This window comes from Acanthopagrus latus, chromosome 21 (genome assembly GCF_904848185.1).
Source record: "Acanthopagrus latus isolate v.2019 chromosome 21, fAcaLat1.1, whole genome shotgun sequence".
Lineage (NCBI taxonomy): Eukaryota > Metazoa > Chordata > Actinopteri > Spariformes > Sparidae > Acanthopagrus > Acanthopagrus latus.
This window is the reverse complement of record NC_051059.1, coordinates 14635024-14656406: the sequence shown is the minus strand read 5'-3', so window position 1 is coordinate 14656406 and position 21383 is coordinate 14635024. Positions and strand designations below refer to the sequence as shown.

The window sequence follows — 21383 nt, the reverse complement described above, 5'->3', positions numbered from 1 at the left end:
TTTTTGTAAACAAAAGGCACATTTTGCAAAATAAAGTATTTAATTAAAGTCAGACATCAATTTATCAATACCAATGGGGAAACTGATCTGTTTTCATGATAGCACGCAATCTGACATGTTAAATTTATGTTTACAAAAGCATTTTTTCAAAAAGGGATACATTCTTTTCAAAAGGATGCACTTTTATTTGTTTTTTCAAGTGAGTTCAAAGGTGTAATGTTTACAATGGCAGGGCATTTTTTTAAAATGAATGCAATGCTTTTAATAATTTCTTTGTCATTTGAATTTTGTTTTTGAGAAAGAAAAAAATTGATTGAAATCATAAATCGAGTTTGGTGTGGGGAAAAAAAGAGATTAAATTTTTAGGCCATATCACCTAGTTTTATTATTTATTTTTCATGTCTTTGCCCTCTTTGCATGCATGGATGTTAGAGTAGTCTCTATTAGTTTAGGTGCAGTGTAGATGCAATATTAAGCAGCAGTTGTTTCAGCAATCATGAATTTGTGAGTGTATGCAGTGTGTATTAAGAAAGGTTTAAAATCTGAATTTATCCTTAAAGGTGACATGATTTCCTTTTTTGTTTTTTTTTGGCTGTACCTTAAGGCAATAGTTTCTTGATGTCATCTTTATCCAGCCGGCAGCACACTCAACTGTAGCGAGGGGTGGTGTAGGGGTTATAGCTGCTCCTTCTGCCAGGTGTTTGCAGATGTATTTCTCTTGGTTGGTGCAGGGCAGCACATCCCAGTGGCCAGCAATAAGCCCAGTTATCATGGCGACACAGCCCTGTCTGCTACCTTGCATTGTCAAAGGTGATTTCATGAAATGTGAATTGTGAAGCCACTTTCTGTCACATCTTAAGAGAATGGAGTTAAAATGTCTCCATACCTGGCATTTCAGTGTTCCAGTGTGTATATCTCACTGTGTCCTTGTTGGTCCACACAAATCTACCACCGCTTCTGTAGTTTGAGAGGCCTATCCAGAAGTGTTTTTCTGGTTTCATCCCCACCAAGCTGACAAGGAATGCATTATCCACCCTGGAACATATATAACAAGTACAATCACAGGATATCTGGTGTCTCTAAGGCCAATCCCATTCTCAGTTTTCACCCTTACCCCTACTACTCAGATGCTTTCTTGCCCTTCAGAACAGAGTTACAAGGGGTAATGGTTGAAATCTCCGCTTACGATGTTAACATAAACAGATATGACTGTGATACATCAAGATGGGGGACTGTCATGCACAAATGAGCAATAAAAATGTAGTGCTAGATGGCTTGCTAGTTAGCTACCCAATAACAATAGCTACTACATATGTGAGGTATTAGCAGTTCTTTTATACTTGTTACACAGAAAATAGTTTTCGTTACTCTCAGTCTGAAGTGTACCTTTGAAAAGCCTCCGTTGGGAAGACAAATTTGCACACTCTGGCCCTAGGCGTGAATGTGCAAAATTTGGTAAGTAAGTGTGACTGTGCCCTTAGCTGAAGGGGAAGGGTGACTGGGCCTTTGGGATGTTACACAGTAAATAGAAAGCTCATATCATTTTTGCTTAAATTGGTGTTTGAGAACCTCAGTACATTTGGACTGCTAACATGTAGTATTGCTGAGAACATTTGGTGTCAAAATAAATGTTCTTACCCATTTGAAACATCAGCTAAGTAGGAACCTGATCTCGTGCAGTCAGCTCTAGCGGCAGAATAAGTTAGGGCTTCTGTCCCTATGAAGTAGCAGTACGAGCCATGTCTTCTCCAACCCTAGATTGTTTGTTTGAAAACAATACGTGTCCAGCAGTGCAAAATGTGTATTATAACAAAGGTTTAGGTCCTACATCCATATTACATCTTGGATCTACATCTTTTGGATCATTTTTAAATAGATAAACAAATAGGTGAACTCGAACGCACAGTTTTGCAGCCTTCATCCTGCACCACTTCATCTCCAGTAGATTCTGAGGCACTCATCTTCATACAAATGAAGCCATGTTTTTCTTCACACACATGGTCAGCCCAGTTCCCATTCTGCAACAAAGTTCCATCAAATATTTATTCATGTGATGTCTGGATGTGATGGGAAATATTCCAGTCAATGCTCTGGTAAATCTAACATCAAAAATAAACGCCAAATTCATAAACTGACAATAACATATATCGATAAATACATATAAAGTAGACCAGCCTTCCCAAACTTATGAATGACATGGCTACATTCTGAAGTTGTGTCAAAGTCTGTTTCCCAGTCATATAATGTTGCATTGTGTTCTCTGCAGCTAGGAAAGGTTAAGATTGGTTGCTGGCACACAAATCAAAGGGAAATGGACCTCAACACAAAACCAGTTTAGGTCAGTTAAATGAAGAATTATGTGGCATTTAACTGCATTGTATTATCAGTTCTGATACATAGTAATCTGAAACTTAATAAGAAAATTGAACGTTTCAATTTGTATCTATTTACTGTAAATGACCTCTCGCGGTCCACCTGCAGTATCTTTGCAGCTCGGACCGCACTTAAGGAATTACTGCAGTAGTCAGTATACATGTTAAATTCAACACATGCACAAATTAGTGACGTTTTTCTTAGCTTGACAATCTGCCAGCTGATGAATAAACTCAAAGAATATTATTGTTGCCCCATTTTCTCAACAAGTGAATTTTAGGTGTTTTCATATGAAAGGTAATCTGTGCAGTATACCAACATGGTGCTCCTTACCTCTCCCCTGATAAGAACGCAGTCCTTTATTTCAGTGGATGTAGCAGGTTTCCCAAATTCCCAGCTGGTGAAGCTGACTGTAGAGTGGTCGATCCAGTCAAACAGCCCTTCTGTCTTCCTGTCGTTCAGTCCAATCCAAAGCTCATCTGTGGATTCTGAAGACAGGCAGAAGAAAACAATCTTGCCTTAAAGGATTTTCCAGTTACTTTACTGTCTGTTGCTAAGGAATAACAGACATCTGCATGTGGTGTTTAGATTTTTAAATATATGTCCTTCTTGTTGAGCTACTATCTTACTATGCTGACCCTCAACATTTTGCATTTGCAAGACAATAAAAGAAAAATTAAGTGAATACATAGAGATTAAAAATAGATGTTATCTAATTAGACATATAATTATGAGATGCATTAAACCCCTAACCTATGGGGACACCTTGGAATTGTTTATTTCAACTAAGATTTCACATTTGACTGAACTGTCCATGGCCATGGTGGTGCTGGAAGAGGCAGACTATGTCATCTAGTAATTGGATGTCTGGATGTGACAATTTCAGCTCAGCACATGACATTTAATGATGGTAGATTCACAGTCCCTCTGAGGGAGTTAATCAGAGCAGGACGTCACAGTGAGAAGATCGCAATGTTTTTTTTAAAAAAAAGATTTCACTTACTGTATCCAAGTTGAGAGATGACAAAGCTTTGGTCCTCCACATCACGGATGCTTACCAGGTTTCCCCCTCTGTTTCGACACTCTCTCTGAGCATCAGACCATGTTTTATGAGTCCTGTCGAGGCGGAAGCAGTGGCCATTGTAGGGAATCCAAGATGCTGAACAGAATCCTCTGACAGCTGATCATGTAAATACCAAAGAAATGGAAGGACTGGGTGATAAATCATGCAGCTACAGGGTTTGCAAGGAGGGGATGTGGATAGTAGAACAGAATATATATATATTTCTTTACCTTGTGTAGGCAATTGCTCGGCCGCTTTACTATAACAGATGTATCCGAGTTTCTTGCTACAAGGTGAACTTTGCCAGGAGTAATGTACAACAGGCTCAAAAAACGCACAGTTGTGTCCTGGATCAGGAAGTGGATGTCCTAAAACAAGAAGATGGTCAGACGTGGCATGTTAGTTTACAAAAATCAAATCAGCTGTCAGATTTGTCTCATTCTTATAGTCTTGCAGTAACTTTGGAGGTTCTGGTAGAAACATCTTGTTACCTGTGTATGGAGCCCGTATCCAGTCATTGTTCTAAGCTAAGATAACCAATAATTGCTAATGTAGTTCATATAAACTTTACATCATATCAGAATATAATGATGAAGTGGTGGAAAAAAATCTACCTGAGTCCCATTTCAGATAGCGGTAAGGTCTTCCATCTAACCATTTCCAGCCATGTTCTGGATCCAGAATCAGCCCAGTCCAAAGCTTAGTGCCTGCTGTTCCTAGTAGTGCTGTTGGGAGCATGGGAAAGAAACATTTACATTCAAACAATGAACAATTTAATGTGTCTTTCCTTGTGACACTACTTGTCAGTAATGCTCACAGTTCACGGCTATTTTGACAGCATGTCAGCCTCCATGCAAATATTCACATTTATTAATGAATTTGAGAATGAATGAAAGTAATAATTTGCCATTGTAGATAAAATCCATTAATAAAGAAAGTTAATCGTGTCAACTTACCTGTGACATAAGCCTGCTCATGAGGATCGGTGATACTGAGCAGGGAGGCACCCTGCTGTTTGCAGCTGGTTTCAGCCTGTCGCCAAGTCAGAGCTGATTGTGTGTTGAGCTGGTAGTACGCCCCTGTTGTTGGGTGTTCATGCCAGCCACCTTTTGCTATTAATGTATGCACAAAATATGTCAATTTTACTTTGAAGTATAATACTGTCTATAATCCAAGGCAGTATATTTTAATCTTCATGAAAGAATAGGGATTAGATTAACTATAGTGGGTGCTAGACTTGCTTTAAAGGATATCTCCTGTTAGTGTTACTTTCTCATTGGATTTAACTTTTAAGACCTGTCTAGCAGTTTTTCCGAAGCAGGAAACACTTTATATTCACTTATCCTTATAATGAGTATTATGAATAGGAAATAAAGACCTTATAGGAGTCTAATTAACATTGATATAATGAAAAGCTTAATAAACACATTTATAAGAAACTTGTTAACAGTTTATAAACAGAGACCTTAATGTAGTGTCCTTGATTCCAGCCTTTAGCTTTTGTACTTACGGCAAAAGTCAATTAAATTGATCTTAAAAAGAAAAATAATGTCTGTAGCTGCATAACAAAGGCATTGTTTTTGCTTTTAGTCTGGAGCCTCCAACGAGCATGGCTGATTATTAATAAATGTTTGACAAAGTAAAGTTTAATATTAAGAATATTACAATATGGCCATCTCTCACTGAGCTCCAAAGAAACACAAGGCAGTACTCACAAGTAACCGGGCAGTATCCCCAGCGTTCAGTTTGATATGATGTTTCAACAGCACACCAAAGCTTCTTTTCTGAGGAGTCGACGGTAGTGCAGTCTGAATACCACTGGTCATGGTACTGGAAGGGAAACATACACGGCATTCCTGCTGCATTTCCACCAATGGCATAAAGTTCTAAGAAATGAGAAGAACAAAAGAAAGATCAGTTTCAGAACATTGTACTCTCAGTGATTTACATTTTTAGGACAACATATGATGCTGATTTCAACTTCAATTTCAGGGTGTGAAAGTTTCATCTTTTCCATAATTCAAATGAATATTTAACAAACAGCATATGTCAAATAAATATAAATGTATGAGTAGCTGTTAACCAGTTTTGAACTCTTGTTAGAGCGTAATTTTTAACATAACCCCACAACCTTTAGTGAAAATGGTTGTGATTTAGAGTGGACAGTGCATGTCTTCCAAAGCAACACAGTTTATTCCAGTACTGTACCTCTGTGTGTTCTGATGCAAGCACCACTGGACGTCCCTGTGATTGTGAGGTTGTTATTGGCTCCTACTGTTTTGGAGAGAACTGCTGTGTTATCTGCAGTCAGCTCAATGTAAAGCTCTTGGTCTTTGAGGGCGAGCACTGTTTCATTCCTGCATTCCCACTTTTGGAGTTCGCTGTTCTCGTCACAATCATAGAGGCTGATTTCACTTCCCACACTTTTCCCCTGGGCTCCCAGGCATTTATTCCTCTGTGGAACCAGAATTCGGTCACCAGTCGTCCAGCGTATGTCATTGCAGTCGTTATTTGTTTTAACCAAACAGTAACCAGTCTCCTTGTTAGTTAGTTGGAATGACGAATCTGTAGAGAAAGAATTGCACACCTTTGACCTTTATATGTCTTTGCAGGGTTTTAAATGATTTACACAGCAACTTTAACATTTTTCATTCATGCATACATACATAAAATGTTTTTAATAAGCAAATATCTATCCAGTGTCTGCAAAATATAGATACACAAAAAATGATAATAAAACCGCAGTACTGGCCAGTAACAATATCCAAGAATATTTTTTGCACATGTCAACTAATACACAGAAAATGAAAGAACAGACTGACTTTATCTAGACTTTGTCAAAATATACTGTACCATCAGAGGCCAAACATTGTACTGTTTGGATGAGGAGCACAAAGGCTGTAGTTATCTTCATTGTTAGAATTCTTCTAAAATGGCTCACAGCAGAAGAGTGGTTGAGCAGTGTGGTTGATTATTGAAGGACAGTCTTGATATTGCTTACACATTCTGTCTTGTGATGTCATCGCATCCCTTTTTCAAGGGAAGCCACAATGCTGATATCTGCAAACTTCCCAGTGGGAATATGGGTGCATACCATTGCTTAATAAACTGACAGTGCTGCAAACGGGAAGTGGCAGTAACATGCTCCAATAAGTGAACTTTCAATTTTCAGCCATTAGCTCAGTTGCTAGAGCTTGGTTGTTAATCATCTCTGAAGCAGTCCTATCCATAAAGTCATACAAAGGCCCAAATAAATAAATAGATAAATAAAACTAAAGTAAAGACAGGTAAGCAGATGTGATACAAATTGCGGTTTAATCCGCCAAAGTCAATTGACGTACAAGGAGAACATTTGTTGAGCCATTCTGGGATTTCCATCATGACAGGAGAAACAGTTGTGCAATATTCACAACAAGGAAGCTATCTTAATGCTGACTTTGCATGTCTGTGATTGTCAATGTTTGTCAGAAGTGCCAGAAAGTCTGAAATACTCTCAATTTTTTCTGTGGTTTGATACCTATGTAGGCAATATTGCACCCCATTTACTGGTGCAAGACAAATATCTTATATTAAATTAAATATTAAATAAATTAATATTAAATATAATTAGCAGCCAGCAAGAAAGCTGTAACCTGAACATGGTTGAAGACCACACCTCCAACAGAGACAGACTGGATTGATATTGTGACTAATATTCAAAATATGGAAAGGATTACCTTTTCGCTAAGACTAAGGATGGGAAAAGTATTTGCAATACTAGAAAATAATGCAAGGTTCTCCCCAGACAATGGAACGGTGGCGAGCATCTGTCCCCCGTCCGATGATGGTGACCAACTCTGGCCACCCCGTCCGATGACTGTGTGCACCAAGCACAAGATGCAGACCGATGTGGCTTGAATTACACAACTAGAGATAATGGCACCCCACAATAACTATGATGACTTATCAGACCAAATTATGAAAAAGTGATACATGCCTTTTATGAAAACTGACCGTTATGTTCACAGAGGAAGTGGTTTCAGTGAATCTAGAAGTGAACTGTGGGAACACTGGATTTCAGTAAGAGGTCAAAAAGTGAAACACTTAGACAAACTGCTTTGTGCAGTTGTGCAACATCAAATTCACTTTGTTGGGATTAGTCAGTCGCTTTAATCTGAATTACAAATACATTCCATTCATCCACAATCGTGCTATGTGTGAGTGTGTGCCAGTTAGAGCTGCACGATATATCATTTGAGCATCGTCATAGCGATGTATGTGTGACAATAGTCCTGGGCCTGATAGGACCTGCGACGTAGGAGGCAAATTAACTCATCTAATTTCAAGGGTACCTGACACACACTGTGCATGCAGTCTCTGCAAGCGCAGCCATCCACCCAGGGCCACCCCTGGCCATATTGCCCCCCCCCCCCCCTTATAAAATGACTGTATCAGGATATGCCATTTGGGTTTACAACCTTTATTAGTAGGAACAAAATTAAATGAACAGCCTCGCTCAACAATGGAAGTGAAGTCTGAAACAACGTTAAAAGGCCCTTGGTTCACAAAGGCAGGCCACAGAGCAGGATCAACTGGTTGTGCACTTGGAGTAGTAATAGTAGCATCTGTAGCTGAAGAGATGTTGCTTGATTTTGACTGTGAACTGCACCTGTGAATAACAAAACAGTATTCATACAACAGTTAATACATGTGTTGTCTATTTAAATGAGTCTCTAAAATGAAAAATGATTGAGTCAGTAATAATAGAAAGCAGACAGAGTAGAAAACTGTTAACTCACTGGAGATCCATCGCTCCATACATAACCAGTGACAGGGTCAGGGGCACTAAATCCAATCCAGACTGTATAATAGCTGTATAGGAGACAGATCTAGATCAGTGATTTTAAATATGCAACATGTGTACCATGCTGCTATAGCTTTAATGGATATGTATATATCATTCAAGTATAAAACCTGTTAGTTCAATGCTGAAACCAATTTGGATTTTTTTTCTTATTGCCCAGGTCTTACTGTACCCCCTTAAGGCAATAGTTTCTTGATGTCATGCCTGTCCAGCCAGCAGCACACTCAAATTTAGCGAGGGGTGGTGTAGGGTTTATAGCTGCTCCTTCTGCCAGATGTTTGCAGATGTATTTCTCCTCATTGGTGCAGGGCAGCACATCCCAGTGGCCAGCATAAAGCCCAGTTCTCATGGCGACACAGTCCCGTTTGTGACCTTGCATTGTCAGAAGAGAATTTGTAAAAATGTGAATTGGGAAGCCGCTTTCTGTCACATCTTAAAAGACTGGAGTTAAAATGTCTCCATACCTGGCATTTCAGCATTCCAATGTGTATATCTCACTGTGTACTTGTTGGTCCACACAAATCTATGACCACTTCTATAGTTTGAGAGACCTATCCATATACTGTATATATATATATATATATATATATATATATATATATATATATATATAGATAGATAGATATAGATAGATATAGATAGATAGATAGATAGATAGATAGATAGATAGACCACCCTTACCCCTACTTCTTGGATGCCCTCTTGCCCTTCAGAACAGAGTTACAAGGGGTACTGGTTGAAATCTTTCCTTATGAGATGGGACAAGCTCTCAAGACCTTCATGTCATTAGCAGTCAGCAATGGTGTTATCACAAACAGATGCGACTTTGATATGCCCAATGACTCGTCCGTGAGTGGGAAAGTAGTGCAAGATAGCTTGCTAGTTAGCTACTCAATAACAATAGCTACTACATCTTTGAAGTATTAGCAATTGTTTTATGCTTGTTTTAAAGAAAATAGTTTTTGTAATCCTCAGTCTGAAGTGTACCTCTGAAAAGCCTCAGTTGGGAGGGCCATGTAGCCATAAGCACTGCACCCTCCCCCTCTATCCCAACAAGAATTTGCATACTCTAGCCCTAGGCGTGAATGTGCAAAATGGAGAGGTAGAGCTCAGGGTGCACTCAAAATTGGCCATCCATACTGTGCCCAAGCACGTTTGGCTCCCAAAATCCAGTTTGACGAGTGTGAGTTCTCCATAGACTTCCTTAGTTGTGCTTCAGCACAGTACAGTTGACATGAAGAATAATCATGCATATTACGCTGCCCTCAAAAAGTGAGAGTTAAACATACTAGTCACCCAGTTACGGCCAGAGCAACTTGAGCACAGGCCAGCGGTGGGCTGGGGAGGAGGGACAATTGTGCTTCAGTAGAGCAAGTTTGAACATGCCCTTAGCTGTAATGGAAAAGGGTATGTAGGGATTGGGCCTTTGGGATGTTGCACAGTAAATAGAAAGCTGATATGGTTTTGGATTAAATTAGTGTTTGAGATCGCCAATACATTTGAACTGCTAACATGTGGTATTATGTAGAACATTAGTATAACATTTGGTGTAAAGATAAATGTTCTTACCCATTTGAAATGTCAGCTAAGTAGGAACCCTCATGCAGTCAGCTCTAGCGGCAAAACAAGTTAAGGCTTCTGTCCCTATGAAGTAGCAGTATGAGCCATGTCTTCTCCAACCCTAGATTGTTTGAAAACAAAACCGTGAACAACGGTGCAAAATGTATATTATAGCAAAAGTTTAGGTCCTACATCAGAATCAGAATCAGTATTCCTTTATTGTCCCACAAACGGGGAAATTTGTTTGCCACAGCAGCCAAAGGAGAGTAGTACTTTAAAAAACAATAACAATGATAAAAGATAAACAATATGATTAAAAGGTAAGAAATAGAATAGAATAAACTCCTATATTCATATGAACATAATATTGTACAAAATTAGCTTGTAATTATCAACAGTGTGGCAGTGAATTGTTATTTACAAATAATAATAAGTATGGGTATTTATAAAAATTGACCAGATAGTGCAAACTAAAAATAAGAAATGAGTTGTGTATGCTACTGGGAGCAGTGTTGATTGTACAGTCTGACAGCAGCAGGAAGGAAGGACCTGCGATATTGCTCCATCACACACTTAGGGTGTATCTGTCTGTTGCTGAAGGAGCCACCCAGTGCTGTGAAAGTGACCTGCAGTGGGTGGGACTTCTGCACCAGCAGCAATGACAGCTTGTCCATCATCTTGCTCTCTCCCACCACATGCGCTGTGTCAAGACGGCATCCCAGGATGGAGCTGGCCTTCTTTATAAGTTTATCAAGTCTCCTCCTGCCTGCTGCTGAGATGCTGCTGCCCCAGCAGACTATCCATATTAAACCTTGGATTTACATATTTTGTTTAAGAAATGGATCATTTCTAAATAGATAAACAAATAAGTGAACTTAAACGCACAGTTTTGCAGCCTTCATCCTGCACCACTTCATCTCCAGTAGATTCTGAGGCACTCATCTTTATACAAATGAAGCCATGTTTTTCTTCACACACATGGTCAGCCCAGTTCCCATTCTGCAACAAAGTTCCATCAAATGTTTATTCATGTGAAGTCTGGATTTGATGGGAAATATTACAGTCAGTGCTCTGATAAATCTAACATCAAACATGGATGCCAAATTCACTAAACTGACAATAACATTTCAATATATAAACTAGACCAGCCTTTCCAAACGTATGAATGACACGCCTACATTCTGAAGTTCTTTCCCAGTCAGATAATGTTGCCTTGTGTTATCTGCAAGTAGTAAAAGTTAAGATTGGTAGACGGCACACAAATCACAGGGAAACAGACTTCAACGCAAAACCAGTTTAGTTCAGGTTGATGGAGAATTATGTGGCATTTAACTCCCTTGTATTATCAGGTCTTATTATTTTACCAATACAATGATTTACTCATTAAAAAAATATGGTAATTTCAGACTTAATAACAAAACTTAAGACTTGAATTTGTATTTATTTATTGTTAATGACCTCTCACAGTCCACCTGTACACATATATTATATATTCAGTATTCATGTTAAATTCAACACCTTTCTGCCAGCTGATGAATGAAGTCCAAGTGTATTATTGTTGCCCCGTTTTCTCAACAAGTGAATGTTAGGTGTTTTCATATGAAAGGTCATATGTGCACCATACCAACATGGTGCTCTTTACCTCTCCCCTGATGAGAACGCAGTCCTTTATATCAGTGGATGTAGCAGGTTTCCCAAATTCCCAGCTGGTGAAGCTGACAGAGTAGTCAATCCAGTCAAACAGCCCTTCTGTCTTCCTGTCGTTCAGTCCAATCCAAAGCTCATCTGTCGATTCTGATGACAGACAGAAGAAAACAATCGTCCTTAAAATATTTACCAGTCACTTAATACTGTATTTTGCTAATGAATAACAGACTTCAGCACATTGTGTTTAGATGTTTGTATTCATGTGTCCTTCTTGTTGAGCTCCTATCTTACCATGCTGACCCTCAACATTTTCCATTTGCAAGACAAAAGAAAAAGCATAAGGGACAAGACGTGACGCTTGTTTTTTCTGTTTGACAGAACTTTTTACCTAATAATAAACATTAAAATGAATAAAAATGTAACGTGTATGTCTGATACCTTCCTTATACATGTGCCCACTCTTATTCCTTTAAACATGTTGGTTATTGCTCATTTTCTTCCATCTGAAGCAAACATCATGTGGGGTGACCATCTGGCCTTGACTTCTGTTTGGATAACTGGTTTTAAATCAAATTAAAACAATTTAAATATAATCCTTGCCCTATTTGGCATAATTTCAAACTTGTTTTCCATTTATTGACAAAGTTATGAAGCATGTGTACATACATTTCAATCATAATACACAAAGAAATCTTGTCCGAATATGTTCATTGTCTAAAATATCATCTGGGGTGACCATCAAGAAAATACAATTATGGGACTTTTATTTTGACTCATCATCTCAAGGAGGATGTTGCATCAGCCAGCCACACCATGAGGGTCCCAGAGAGACAGCTTGCAGGTCAGTAGTCTCTCTCATCTTTACAAATAAATCCTCTTTTTAACTGCTGCAATGTAAACGTCACATTTGGATATCATGTGGGGCGACCACCCTAAAACTGTGAATAATGAGTTTTATTCGCAAATCTATATTTTGAAGGTAAATTTGTTAGTGATATGTGGTGAGAAGTAGCTAGCTTGGATTCTATAGCTAACCGTTAGCCTGTTATATTTGATTAAACTTGAAAAGATCATCTGGGGCGACCGAGCATCATGTGGGGCGACTATCGCCGTCGGCTTAAATGATAGATAATACGTATCCTGTATTTGTAGTTTCTGTATGCTTATGTTTTCATTCATGATCTACATTTAGCTCTGTGTATGTTTAACTATATAACTTTTTTCTAGATGGCCACACTAACAAGCAATCAAAAGACTGCTCGCTACAGGCAGATGATCAATGCAGACCCTGCAGCATGAGCTGAGAAAATTCAGAGAAAAGCACAACGCAAATAAATGCACTGAATTTGTCATATCAAGCTGCAAGCAGGATTCTTGTCACATCTATGACACAATGAAATAAAATAATGCTTGACTGAGGTGATGGACACAATGTTTGAAGGCAAACAAAAAGAGGGAATATTCAACTGTGTATTTGATTTATGTTAAAATGGAAATGACATTTTATTTTAGTTAGTATTTTTGTTGTTTTGAATGAAAAATATATTTTGTTTTGAATATTACTGTATTATTGCATGTGGCCTGACCGACCTCAATACATGGACCTTTGAGTCATTGAAAAAAATTTTGTGGCCCTTTAAGATTTGTATTTGAGTACTCCTGGCCTACAATGTGTTTGGAGTTAGGAAAATGCTAATGTTATGATGTTTATGTGTCAAATGAAAATGAAATGAAAATAGTTATATGCTGATTCTTTGATAAATTTCAACTCTGTAAATTATTGAATAGCCTTTACTGCCTGCTGTTTCTCATCATTTGGGGTGACCACCTGTCATATGGGTTAACCAACGATTGGCAATTCTGTACTAAATTCAAAATTTAATGTCTATCAGTCCCATTTCATATAGCGATAAGGCCCTCCATCTAACCATTTCCTGCCATGTTCTGGATCTAGAATCAGCCCAGTCCAAAGCTTAGTGCCTGGTGTTCCTAGTAGTACTGTTAGGAGCATGGGAAAGAAAAAAAAAAGTGCATTCAAGCAGTGAACTATTTAATGTGTCTTTTCTTGTGACACTAGTTGTCAGTAAGATGACATGTCAGCCTCCATGCAAACTTTCGTCAACAGACGTAATGAATTTAAGAATGACTGAAAATAATAATTTGCTATTATAAATAAATCCATTGATAAGGAAAGTTAGTCGTAGAAAACAAATGTTTGGTATATAATTATTGCATAATTATAATTAGTAATATAATTAGTCCATGTGCCCAAATAGATGCTTCCTTGATGTCGAGTCAGAGTGTCAACTTACCTGTGACATAAGCCTGCTCATGAGGATCGGTGATACTGAGCAGGGAGGCACCCTGTTGTTTGCAGCTGGTTTCAGCCTGTTGCCAAGTCAGAGCTGATCATGTGTTGAGCTGGTAGTACGCTCCTGTTGTTGGGTGTTCATGCCAGCCACCTTTTGCTATTAACGTATGCACGTCATTTCAACTAACAGTCTCCTTGTTAGTTGAAATGACGAATCTGTAGGTAAAGAATTGCATACCTTTGACCTTTATTTGTCTTAGAAGGGTTTTTAATTATTTACACAGCAGCTTTAACATTTTTCACAACATAAAATGTATTTAAGAAAAAATAAAACAACATTCACCCTAACACTGAACTGTAGCAATATCCAAAAAAAATTTTTTTCTGCATATGTAAACTAACTCACATTAAAGGATAGAATAGAGTGCACATGTATACAATCAAAATAAGGAGTTGGAATACTCGGAGGCCAAACATTGCACCATTTGGATGAGGAGCACAAAGGCTGTAGTTATCTTCATTGTTACAACAGCTCACAGCAGAAGACTTCACCCATGCATTACTCACACAGGCTTTAAGAATTGTGTGGTTGATGATTGAAGGACAATCTTAATATTGCTGACAAGGGATCCCACAATGCTGATATCTGCAAACTTCCCAGATGTGAGAATATGGGTGTATGTCATTGCATAAGAAACTGACAGCGCTGCAGATGTGAAGTGGAAGTTACAGGCTCCAATATCTGAGCTCTCAATTTACAGCAATTAGCTCAGTTGGTAGAGCTTGGTAGTTGGTCATCTCAGAAGCTGTCTCATCAATAAAGTCATAAAAAGGTCAAAAAATGTTTTAAAAATAAAACAAAAGTAAAGACAGGGAAGTGTAATCCACCAAAGTCGATTGACGTACATGGAAAATATTTGGTGAGTGTAGTAGTAGTAGGACTACCAGTCCCAGGGGGTTTAGCTCCCACAGTGCAGTGCATGTAATATGCTCTACCTGGTGAACAGTAAACAGAGATACATCTCGTAGCAACACATCGGTGTCCCGTGTTATTATACATGGTGTCAGAAGTGGTGAACTATAAGTCTCTGCGGTAGTTTCAGAAGAGTGTTAGCTGGCAAATACAAAAGTTTCATGCGGTTTAAACCAGAACTGGCCAGAAGATGGCAGAGCCTGGGAAGCTAGCAGAGTAGAGTGCTAGCTTGTTAGCACCAGCACACCGATGAGTGAGTCGAGACAGACGGTGCACCCGAGGTCCCGGATTCCAAACGTGAAAGGGCAAGGGAATCAAAGCAGATGGCGATGGCTGTACAATCAACACCCCCAGACCCGATCGACTTTGCAAGCCCAGCCGAATGGCTGCGGTGGATCCGCAGATTTGAGGTTTCACATCGCAATGGCTCTAGATAAAAAGGAGGAGGAATACCGGGTGAATTAACTCCTTTATGAAATGGGAGATGCAGCGGATGATGTGCTAGCAGTTTTACCACTGACTGATGCAGATGAAAAGAAATATGAGGCTGTCAAAGCAGCATTTGAGAAGCACTACATCGGAAAGCATAACATCATTTTTGAGAGAGCGCAGTTCAACAACAGGTGTCAGCATGATGGATAGGCTGTGAAAGCTTATATCACAGCAGTGCACAAACTTGCTGAAAATTGTGGCTTTGGAGTACTGAAAGAAGAGCTCATAAGGGACAGAATCATAGTTGGTGTGAGACAAAAGATTGTCTGAACAGCTACAAATGGACTCTGACCTGATGCTTGCCAAAGCCATACAAAAAGTTAGACAAGATAAAACAGTAAAGAAACAGCAGACTGTATTCCACAGTGACATAATTGGGGACATTTAAAGCAAACGTGGACGCCATCAACACCAAGAAAAAAAAAAAGGAAACAAAAATGGCAACAAAAGCCAAATACCCAGACACAGAGACAGCGTGGCAGGTGTGGCCAGAAACAACATTCATGGAAAGACTGCCCAGCAGAAGATACAGAATGTCGGAAATGCAGGATAAAAGGACATTTTGCTGCTGTATGTTGCACAGGGGATGCAGTAGGTCTGTGTGAAGTCACAAAAATTCAGGGCGACACAGAAAGTGATGATTATTATTATTTTCTAGGAGACATAGGAATTGAAACATCAGAAACATGGATAGAAAACATCCAGCTGAATGGGGAGGATGTTGAGTTTATACTAGACTGTGGGGCAGATGTAACATCAATACCTGAGAGACTGTACAACCCAGGGAGAGACGGGAAACTGCAGGAGCATAAAAAGTGACTGGTAGGGCCAGTTAGATACCCACTTAAGGTAAAAAGGTTGCTTCAAAGCAAATGTTGCCACAAAAGGGCGCACCACCTGTCAGTTTATCTACATAGTGTCAGGACTAGAACATGCACTTCTAAGTAGACCAGCTCTAATAGCTTTAAAGCTTGTAGAGAGAGTAGATGCTGTCACTGAAACAGAGGCAGACTTCAGAGCAGCCTATCCAGATGTTCTCCAAGGGCTAGGAAAATTAAAAGAGCCTTACCACATACAGCTTGACCAAGGCACCATGCCAGTTGCTCTCTCTGCACCCAGAAAGGTCCCCTTGCCCCTCAGAGACGCAGTGCAGGCAGAGTTGAGCAGAATGGAAGACATGGGAGTTATCTCTAAAGGCATTGAGTGCTCAGAATGGTGCTCAGGAATGGTTGTTGTTCCGAAACCAGGAAAGAAACCACCAAGGATCTGCGTTGATCTCACACCCCTGAATTCAGTCATGAAAAGAGAATGTCACATTCTCCCAGCTGTGGACCAAACACTAGCAATGATGAAAAATGCCAAAGTTTTCACCAATTTTCAAACGAAACTCATCACCGGAGAAGCTTCCTTGTTGTGGGGAAGCCCTGCGAGTCGATTACAATGTGCAGTAGTGATATTCACTGAGCTGCGGAACTCTACTGCACTCGATAATTGACTCACAGGGCTTCCCCACAACGAACCTGCAGCTGGAGAGGTGAGTTTTGTTTATCTTTTCCGACAAAGCCAGCAACGATATCAAATGTGTGATGCCTCGAAATATGTGCTGGGACCCTGTTTCTAATGTTGCTGAAGTTTGGTGCTGTTCTGAGCATTATTTGTGGCTTTTTGATGGCGATTTATACGTGGATCCATTTACTGCAGCATATTGTTGTTGTGCGGTCGTTTCTGAGGATGCTAAAACTACGAAAGCTAGCGGTCCGCGAACTTTATCTCTCAAGGGGGGGGTCGTATTCGATGTCAAGGTGTGTCAGACCATGGATTAAACTTACACCGGAATATCCCTTTAAGAGGACATTGACAGGTTATGCTCCCAGGAAAAAAAAACAGTGATTTGGGATGTTACAGTTCATAAGTCAATGTTACAGTTCATAAGTCTTGACTTAAAACACAAAAAAGATGCTCAGGTTGAAATGTTGATAAAATGATACTGTTCAACACATCGGTGTCCCGTGTTATTATTATACAGTGAGCCATTCCGGGATTTCCATCATGACAGGAGGAAAAGTTGTGCAATATTCACAACAAGGAAGCTATTACAATGCTGACTCTGCATGTCTGTGATTGTCAATGTTTGTCAAAAGGGCCAGAAAGTCTGAAATACTGTTTCATCAAATGGCTTGTTTGCTTCATTTAATTGTTACACTGTAGAATACTGCTCAGCAGACACAAGTCAGTAGTGCCTTTGACTTTTGACCAGCCTTATGTTGGTCCATTGTCACCTTCTGCTGCCTCAAGATAGCAATCTGCCATCAGGGCGCCTGATCACACCTCACTTTAAGACCAACATATCCAGGGGCGCACAGGTGGGCGAAAATGATTTGCTATTTAAACAAGGTGGGCTCTGGCCATGAAAATGACAACTGTGTCAGTCTGAAACTAGCAATGGCACTTGCACCAAGCACAAGATACAGCCCGATGTGTCTTGAATTATGCAACTAGAGATAATAGCACACCACAATAACTATGTTGACTTACCGGACCAAATTATTAAAAATTGTTACGTGCCTTTTATGAAAACTGACCGTTACATTCAAAGAGGAAGTGGTTTAAGTGAAATGCTTGTACAAATTGCTTTGCAACATAGCAATTGTGCAACATCAATTTGTTTTGTTAGGATTAGTAAATCGTCTCAATCTAAATTACAAATACATTCCATGTTCCGCTTCTTGGGCATATTTCATTTCAGCGGAGAAAATAAATTTACCATGATGATTTTCATTTTTTTTATAGTAGTGTCTCAACCTCTTGTCAATGAATCTGATGAAACAGTAAGAGTATCATATCAATCTAACCCTTTTCAAAGCCTGATATAGTTTTTAACTCCTTGCTTAAGACCTGCTGTTGTCCAAGACTGCTAAAAACTCATCAGTGAGCATCAGCACTGTGTGACTATTCGTTGGTTACGATAAACACGGCTTCTGTTATTTGAGCCAAGCTCATTCACAATCGTGCTCTGTGGGAGTGTGTGTCAGTCCACAGACGTGCTATTTACTCCCGTTTGTGTACAACATTTGCTAAAAGAAATTACAATGCCCATTAATTTTAGGAAATGACTTTGTTTTTTAATTAAAACCTATCTTCTTACATTTCATGTAAAAGAAATATGTTGTCAGTAGAAAACAGATGGACTGAATGTTGAATGCTCAGGCATAATATGGAAGTTGAAAAGTATTGAGATATGGATATTTTAATCTTGAAAATCTTACAAGATCACAAGAATTTCCAGATGAATATCAAACAATGTAACTTTAAACAGGAGAAAATGCAGTAATGATCATAACTTCTGTAACATTATACATACAACACTTGGCTTTACACAGCAGCTGATCTTTGGCAAATATTAGAAATACCCAGCACTATCCTACAATTCTAATACATCTACAAAATACATTGGGGGTTGTCAGATAGTTATAATGGACTCGGGGTTCTCTTCCTCTCTTCTCATCCTGCGACGACTGCCCCGATAATGGCAAGCCCAATCATGACCGCCACCACTAACCCAGTCATGTGTCCAGGCTGTTGTGGATTGAAAACTGCACACATTGAAAAAGAAGTTGATGATTAGTCAAACTAATTTAGTAACAATTTTGAGCAAAACAAAGATAATAAGCACCTATCAGGGTTCCCACGGGTCCTTAAAAAGTCTTAAAATGTCTTAGATTAAAATCTTGGTAATCAAGGTCTTAAATTGTATCAAATTTACCATAACTTTGCTGTAGGTATTAAATTTACAGACGTTGCGTATAATGCTGATGGGAAAGCACAGTGGCCCACCGTAAAACATCTAATAGTGTGTACTTGTTTGATTGACTTAGTACAAAGACTGTGTAGCAAATGAGACTCCATGATTAACTCAGCCATTCTATGGTATGTCAGCAAACAGATGGACCTTAATTTGTGGTTTTAGACTGCTGATGATGAGGCGGGCACAGTCTATGTTCACTTTGACAATCTATCTGGTATCTGTATGTATGTATGTGTATATATAAGCAAGAAATCATTAAAATGACAAAAGAATAATTGCGATGTTCACAATTAAGTTGTCAGGGGTTTTGATGGATGTTTTTGATCTCTCTCTCTGCTATAAAAGCACAACCATTTTTATTATGATTATTATCATCATCATCATCATCACACTAATGGAACCATCCCTTAACCTAATGTGTAACCTAATCTGTCCTTTTGGCAGCTCGGTCCGTGGTTTTAGACAGAGGGCAGCATATTGGGGGTCCGTTTTGGTCCGCCAATTTGCCGCCTCGGAGTGTACACTTATTTCTGCCTTGACTGCTCTCTGAAACCAAGGTGTCAATATGCCGGCCCTTGCATGACGTGGGCAGAGGCGTCTATGACCTGCACTGTTGTGCGACCCACAGCTGGGGAGTTTTAAAACCAGAAAACAGATGATCACAGTAGTCAGTCCATCACTTCATCTGCGTATATTGGTGAGCAACTGGACAGCTGCTGAGATCCGGGAGATGCATGCATCTCCTCAGTCTCTGTGGCTGTTTGGTTGTTGTCCACTTGTTTTTGTAGCTGCAATCTAGGAACAATTGCTACTTTCAAATTAAAAGCCCCCCGCTAAGAACCCAATTCTAAACTCCAATGGGGTGCAATGTAAAGCTTTTATTTTGAAGACAAATTTGTTGTCACTGTTCACAGCCCATCTTCGAGCTTCATGTCACGTCACGTTTACGCCTACCTTAGGGGTGGCTTTTGGAAAAGAGGGAATATTACACCTCCGTTTTAGAAAGACAGGCCAGCACATTGCCGCCCTTACCTTGGAGCAAATGTGCCGCCTTTTCTATCTAAAAAGGGCTTCTGTCAATGGATGGGCCCAGTGTTAATTAGAAGTTTGTTGAACTCTTACAAGAGGAACACAGAGAGCAGTGTGGTGGAGCCCAACTGCAAATAATTGGGAGCTGTGGCCTTCACAGCGGGTAATATGTGTAGGCATATTAGAAATGTGAACAGTTACCTAGTGTTTTGCAAATGGAGTCTTTTGGCACCTTCTTTAAATCAGTGGTTTTAAAAGTGGATTCCAGGGGTCCTTGAGGGGCTTCCCAGGATGTCCCCAGCTCTAAATGTTATTGTGTCTCTCTCCTCACTGTCTTTGACTATGATGCCATATTTTATATGTCAAGTTATACTAGCCTATTATTATTTTACAGGTCATATTTTTAGTTGCATTTCATTTTACTAGTATGAGTTATAACAAATGTCTGCAGGCCTAATATATGTTCATAGACATAATAATTGAAATATAGTTGGAAATCTGAGATTCATTTTCCAGAGTATACTGAATATAAATCTCGTTTGATTTCCACAAAATATAATTTTAACTGGAAAATCTTACAAATGTGCTTGTCTTTATCTAAATGCAGGTGATAAGATTGCACAACAATTTGGGAAGTTTCTCTTCATTGAGGCCAGAGGAGAGGAATTCATGGCCTTCAGTGCATTGGATGAAATATCATGAGTTGACAGCTTCCTGCATAAGGCCATGAATGGATATGCAGAACTTTGGAGCTTTGTGGAAAAACTGCTGCTTCTGTCCCATGGACAGGCTACTGTGGAGCGTGAATTCTCCATAAACAAAGAGGTGGAGATGTGCAATATGACCAAGGACATTGTTGTCGCACAGAGACTAATCTGCAACTACATGAGGATGTGTGGTGGAGTGGTCAAAGTGCCACTAACTAAAGAGCTGCTAAATGAGTGTGCAACTGCACGCAGCTGGTATAGGATCTTCTTGGAAGATGAGAGGAAGAAAAAGGAAAAGACAAAGCAGACGTACAAGAGAAAAGGAGCTGAAAATGAGCTTGAAGACCTACGCGAGGAAAGAAGAACAATCTCAACTGTGTGCGAAACTCCAGAGAAGGATGCAGATGTCCTTGCAGACAAGGCTGAGAATATAGCAAAGACCAAGATGGCAGAACTCATCACTAAATCCAACTCTGTGAGACAAAGATGCAAGGACAAGAGAGGGGAGTTGATGGACCTAGACTGTGAGACTGTGAAATTGAGGAGAGAGCGACAGAGCTATGCCACATGTCTTGAGGAG

General features: G+C 39.4%; 1 protein-coding gene across 2 annotated transcripts in view; it reads right to left on the bottom strand.

Moving 5' to 3' along the window:
- Positions 1–14391, bottom strand: part of LOC119010824 (macrophage mannose receptor 1-like) — a 28199-nt gene extending 13808 nt beyond the window's left edge. Inside the window, exons 1-13 of one of the 2 annotated variants that reach the window (XM_037083323.1) lie at positions 14344–14391; positions 6290–6386; positions 5645–6001; positions 5152–5322; positions 4393–4548; positions 4051–4161; positions 3667–3804; positions 3377–3553; positions 2707–2861; positions 1905–2018; positions 1639–1754; positions 887–1035; positions 599–795 (exon numbers count right to left, since the gene is read on the bottom strand). In XM_037083323.1, the coding sequence (XP_036939218.1) occupies positions 599–795; positions 887–1035; positions 1639–1754; positions 1905–2018; positions 2707–2861; positions 3377–3553; positions 3667–3804; positions 4051–4161; positions 4393–4548; positions 5152–5322; positions 5645–6001; positions 6290–6350 (1902 nt within the window). In that variant the 5' untranslated portion in view covers positions 6351–6386; positions 14344–14391. Of the gene's footprint in view, positions 1–598; positions 796–886; positions 1036–1638; positions 1755–1904; positions 2019–2706; positions 2862–3376; positions 3554–3666; positions 3805–4050; positions 4162–4392; positions 4549–5151; positions 5323–5644; positions 6002–6289; positions 6443–14343 lie in introns of those variants that run through there. The other variant, XM_037083322.1, reaches the window with a different exon arrangement.
- Between the last annotated feature and the right edge of the window lie 6992 nt (positions 14392–21383).